Raw genomic sequence first — 6,184 nt, 5'->3', positions numbered from 1 at the left:
GAGAGCGTTTGGGGTGCTACACTGAGGTTTTGCACTTGGCTAGAGGATACAAACAACACCTTCGGCTGGAACATGTTCAAGTCAAACTTTTGTAATAGCTAAATTACATTGTTTTTTCCTACTTTCATTTGCATTTTTACATACATTGTATTACCCGGATTCCTATTTTGAATTATTATTAATATATTCACCACAAGGCATCAAGCCAAATGGCATATTTGCTTTAAAAAAAATGGATGGAGTAGTAAGTTATATAATTGACAATTTGTTGAGAATTTTATGCTATATATATATATATATATATTTTATACTATAGAATACTTAGTACTCCTACTATTTATTTTTGGTTATCAATCATTTCAAACCTCAAATAAAATGGCCTACAATTACTTTTTAAATTATTTAACAATGTAAATATTTTTGATACGGTCGGTGTATAGAACTCGATCCAAAAAATCAAATATAATACTCCAATAACAATAATTTTAGTGTAATCTTACAAGTGAGATCTGAAGAGAGTAGTGTATACGCAAACCTTATCCTACCTTATGAAAGATAAAAATATTATTTCCGACAAACTTTCCCTTAGACAAAACATAGTAACAATATAAGACCCAAAATATCAAATAGTCAGAAGAAAATTGAAAATCAATGTGAGATTCTGTCTCAATCTTGAAGTACTCAGTACCAGTACTTGACTAATGAGTAATGACTACTGTTCTATGTGATTCTCTCTCTAATCTATTCCTTTTTTTTTTCTTCTAAAAATAAACAATCATAATACATGAATAAATATTAAAGATTGCAGCTTTCTACACTTTTGGACGTGTGATTGTTTTCTTTTTCTCTAGCTGAGCAAAAAAGTCTTCTCTTTCACACCCCTCAAAAAACTCTTTTTTTTCCCTCATCATAACCCCTATGAAAATTGAAGAATCTAGGGTTTGAGTTTGACACTACACAATAATAAGTGTAAAGATCCAATCTTTATTGCTTTTTTTTCTTTCTTATTAAATGCTATTGTTGCTGCTTTTATGCTGATTTTCTTATCTGGGTATGCTTTATTTTCTGTTAATTTCATTCATATAGTTCAATCTTGATTTCCTAGCTGGTATTGTGAGCATGGTTTCTTTTTGAGTTTAGTTTCTTGAAATTTCAATAAAAAGAACCAATTTTTAATTTTTTTTTCTTGCAAATGGGTGTCTATTGCTTCTGTTTTCCTTCCTTTTCTTTTTCTCATAATTTTCCGGTTGATTGAATTCTGTTTTTTGATTTTTTTTAATAACCGTTATGTCTGAACCTGCTTGAATTCACGGTACCTGCTATCTCCACCGGCGCGGGTACCTGAATTTTTTTAAGGGGTTGTAGTTTTTCTTTGTGTTTTTGGGTCTAGTCTTTTGATATTAGGAATTAAAGTTACTTCTTTTCTTCATTTTTATGTTTTCTGGGGTTGAGAGAGGTGAAATGGAGGAAATAGAAGAAGCTAACAAGGTTGCAATTGAGAGTTGTCATAGAGTTATTAGTCTTTTGTCTAAGCCCCAAGATCAAAATCAGTATGGAAATTTATTAGTTAGAGAAACTGGAGAAGCTGTATACAAATTCAAGAAAGTTGTCACTCTTTTGAATTCAACTTTAGGTCATGCAAGAGTGAGGAAAATGAACAAATTTAAGACCCCTTTACCTCATAACATCCTTGTGGAAAACCCAAGTTGCAAAATTGATGATCAGCACAAAGCTCTTCGGTTACTTCCTATCGATTCTCCAGAAAATCGAATCCTAGAGATGGGTGCTAATGTGAAATGCAATCTAACTTTGGGTAGCTCTTCACTTGAATTGAGTTCAAATAGTAGAAATCCCCTTAATTTTGGTCAACAAACGCCTTTGCCGAGCTATAACTTCCTTCAACAGCAGCAACAACAACAACAACGGCGGTTTTTACTTCAGCAACAGCAGTTGAAACAGCCGGCGGAGATGATGTACAGGCACAGCAATAGTGGCATTAGTCTAAATTTTGATAGCTCGACGTGTACTCCGACCATGTCTTCGACTAGGTCGTTTATCTCCTCATTGAGTGTGGACGGTAGCGTTGCTAATTTGGATGGTAGTAGCTTTCATTTAATTGGTGCTTCTCGCTCTGTGGATCACAGCTCTTTCCAACACAAGAGAAGGTGCTCCGCGGCGGGAGACGAGGGAAGCATGAAATGTGGAAGCAGTGGGAGGTGTCATTGTTCAAAGAAGAGGTTTGTATTTTATCCTGATTTGCTTTTTATCCTGTAATCTTTTAAATGTTTAATAACTTTTGGAATTGTCTTTTTCTAGGAAACATAGGGTAAAGAGATCAATCAAAGTTCCTGCTATAAGTAACAAGCTAGCCGATATTCCTGCCGATGAATATTCTTGGAGAAAGTATGGACAGAAGCCGATCAAAGGTTCTCCGCACCCTAGGTACTATTCAGGTTATCCTGATTAGATGCAGCTTAATTTTAACACGTGTCTGTGAATTTGCATCTTGATCATACAATTGGTGATTCAAAGAGAGTTTTTTCAGCTTAACTTTGTCTATGATGTACATTATACTTATGCGTCTGTTGCACGGCTCAACTCATTCTTAGAAATAAGCTAGAGGGAGCTCCAGTTTGTTATGCCAAACAGTTCACTGATGTTGTCCAGTTTACTTCGTTTTCTGTTTTCACCAACTCCTTGAGTGTACAGAGTTGGAGGCTGCATAACGACTTACTCAATTAACTTTCTTTTATTCTTTGTCAATTGAAACGGAAAAAGTGGTGCTTGACTTTGACACTGTCCCATTTTCAATCAAATGTTACTAAATGGATTGCACAAATCAATTTGCTGTTATATGTAGTCTTTGATTTTCCTTTCAAGGATGTGTGATGCACTGGTGCCTCTTTCAAGTTGTGCAATGCTTGGAGGCGAAACAACTGATGTTGCGTCAATTTTGAGCAAGTTGAATGCATTTTACAGTAGACTAAACATGTTCCTTGGCTCGTGCAGGGGATACTATAAATGCAGCAGCATGAGAGGATGTCCTGCGAGGAAACATGTGGAGAGATGCTTGGAAGACCCTTCAATGCTTATCGTAACATATGAAGGTGAACATAATCATCCCACATTGCCATCGCAATCGGCTAATGCATGAAATCTATCGGAAACTCTTAGCAAAGATTATCACAATCATCGACAGCTTCTGCTTACTCTGTTATTGATTGGCTTCCTATTGCTACTGTATATATTTTGCTTGTTTAACTTTTGAAGTAAGAGTTGGGCCAAAGGAATGGTTCACTCGGAGGCCCTTTTGGCATTTGGAGGGTAAAACATGAAGCCAGGATTAAGAAGAGGTATGCTTCAAGATTCAATTTTCCTGATTGTAAGAATATTTCCTCATCAAGTACGACGCCTTTTCGAAAAACATTAGTACTTTTGGAGGTTTAGATTTGTTACGATGCCAAGGAATTTATCTTCCTTAATCTGTCCCCCATCCTTATGCCCCTTGTCTTTCCCCAACCCCAAAAGCCCATGTCGATAGGTGGTGAGAAAAACAAAATAGGATATCTGCTGCAAAAGGTTCAAAGGAGTCATAGTGCCCGCAAGATTGAAAAGTTACATTCTCTGGAGTCTAATACTATTCTAACTCAGTGTCATTGTATTTCACATTCTCTAGAGTACTGTAGGAGAGGCGTTTGTTGATACATTGTCTGGTTCCTCAAACAAGTGATGTACATTGTCTAGCAGCCCTTATTTATCTACTTTTAATTCTTAGAGTTTGTTTTTGTGAATGCATATGAATGGTAGAGAACATAGGTCTTTTCTTCCTAAGCATATAGCCAAGGATCCTCTTAATTTCCATCCCCAAAACTAACTCATGAGGGGAAGAGTTGCGGATCACTTATAAGTTAAGCTGTGTAGGCCTCTTTCTCTTGTCCGCAATGGGAGGGTGTTTCCGCCCTCACCCACCCGAATAGGCAACACTCTCGTTGTCGGCTCAATCACGGCACCAGCTCGAAACGAGATGAGGCTGTCTCCAATACTACTCTGTCATGGATCTGCCTAACTTCGATTTCAAAAACTAGCTCATGTGGTAATGAATGATCTATTCAAGCATCGCAGTGTCACCATATGAATGGTAAAAATTTAGTGGGATCTTTGCTTACAAAGGAAGAAGGGGAGCCTTGTAGCAATGGTAAATTTGTCTCCGGGTGACCTATAGGTCACGAGTTCGAGCCACGGAATCAGCAACTGATACTTGCATTAGGGTAGGCTGCCTACAACACACCCCTCGGGGTGCGGACTTTTCCCGAATCCTGCGTGAATGCGGGATGCTTCGTGGTTACCCTTTTTTCTTGCCTATAAATAGGAAGGCATAAAACTTCCAGCTAATTTGTGCAAATCATTGATGATATTTGGTTACAAGATTCTTATCTTCTTTTCAAGAGTAATTAGCAAGGGCAGGGCAATACACTAAAGCAGGTCCCGTATGAAAGAGCACATATTCCGCACTTTAGAGTGTGATCTAGTGGTCGATGAAGTTAGTAAAAATTATGGTGAATTAGAGTTCAATTTACAGCGGAGACAAAACGTTAGGTGGTTTATTCCCATGTGTCTAATCCGTTGTGGGTAGATATCTGATATTTGTGCTGGTAAAAAATACTAGCAGGAAGGCATAAAACTTCCAGCTAATTTGTGCAAATCATTGATGATATTTGGTTACAAGATTCTGATCTTCTTTTCAAGAGTAATTAGCAAGGGCAGGGCAATACACTAAAGCAGGTCCCGTATGAAAGAGCACATATTCCGCACTTTAGAGTGTGATCTAGTGGTCGATGAAGTTAGTAAAAATTATGGTGAATTAGAGTTCAATTTACAGCGGAGACAAAACGTTAGGTGGTTTATTCCCATGTGTCTAATCTGTTGTGGGTAGATATCTGATATTTGTGCTGGTAAAAAATACTAGCAGGTATCCTATAGAATAGTTGAAGGGCGTGTAAGTTAACTCGACAGAAGTGTTATAAAAAAGAAAAGCATATATTCCACATCAGGTAGCAATGACAAGCAAGAAGCATTGTTGTAGTGGAATATGGCAAGCAGAGCACTATAAGAAGAGTATAAATTAGTGCCCAAAGAATTGCTTCTTTCTGATAACATTTTGTCACTAGTGCTGTGATTTGATTTGCTTGTCTTGTGAATAAGAAAGGCAACACCTAGAAAACGATATTTATTGTCTTTTATGTCCAATTCTAAGATAATATTGAAAAGGTAGGTAGGTACTTGATATGACTGAGACATTCAGTATTCTTGTTATGAAATCATTGATTGGTTCTCTATAGGAACATTTGTGAAAGCAACTTTTAAATAATATCTAAAGCAATCGTTATTCACGATTGTGTGAGCAAGTAGATAGCAAAATGGCTGCTAACTCGAAAAGTGGGGAGAAATTTTACTTTATGAGTCACACAAGAAACACTATTTGTACGAGACCTCTTTAAATTTGACAATTGGAGAACTTGTCTCACTTTATTAATTTTGTAAATTCTTACCAAATTCAGATATTCTTCTTCTCCCTCCCTCCTTAAAACCAAAACCCAAAAATTTTGTGAAATAAATGTTTCATAACAGTTTTCTGATTAACAACTGAATATAGATCATATATTCATACTTTATTATCAATTTACACTCTCTTATTCACGAAACAAAGATCCATTTTGCAAGTTGCATTTGCTACCGCTCCAAACTAAAAAGTGCCTCAAAAATAGCAGACATGAATTTCAACCAAAACTGGACGACAGAGGATGTGATATGATGCAAAGATTCAAAAAAATAAATATTAGAATTAAACATTCCATCCGTTTCAACCTATTTGATTGGGTACGTTGTTTTATAAAAAATAGAAAATTTTGTTGTGTAAAATGGAGCACATATAAATTGTATGACTTTAAGTCATTGCATAAATGTAAATTGTTTACAAATATGGAAAGGGATTCATTCTTTTTGACACGGACTAAAAAATAAATTCACATAAATTGAAACAGAGAAAGTATCAAAGAATAATTCAAGAAGTACAGAAGACCCCAACAATTTTTTTTTAAAAAAGAAGAGAGTAATTTCCCCAACATTTCCTTTTTGTGACCTTGAGAATGCCAATTTAAGTTGTGAATTGTTAATAGTGTTTTGA

At 36.1% G+C, this 6,184-nt stretch overlaps 1 protein-coding gene across 1 annotated transcript; it reads left to right on the top strand.

The window, feature by feature from the left end:
- Positions 1–694: 694 nt before the first annotated feature.
- On the top strand, positions 695–3,791 carry LOC104087228 (probable WRKY transcription factor 21). Its single transcript, XM_009591640.4, has 3 exons — positions 695–2,237; positions 2,317–2,442; positions 3,010–3,791. The coding sequence occupies exons 1-3, from the start codon at positions 1,435–1,437 to the stop codon at positions 3,152–3,154; spliced, it is 1,074 nt and encodes a 357-aa protein (XP_009589935.1). The 5' UTR covers positions 695–1,434; the 3' UTR covers positions 3,155–3,791.
- The last annotated feature ends 2,393 nt before the right edge of the window (positions 3,792–6,184 follow it).

The sequence above is a fragment of the Nicotiana tomentosiformis genome, chromosome 2 (genome assembly GCF_000390325.3).
Source record: "Nicotiana tomentosiformis chromosome 2, ASM39032v3, whole genome shotgun sequence".
Lineage (NCBI taxonomy): Eukaryota > Viridiplantae > Streptophyta > Magnoliopsida > Solanales > Solanaceae > Nicotiana > Nicotiana tomentosiformis.
Note: the sequence above shows the minus strand (reverse complement) of the source record. Positions and strands in the feature narration are given on the sequence as shown.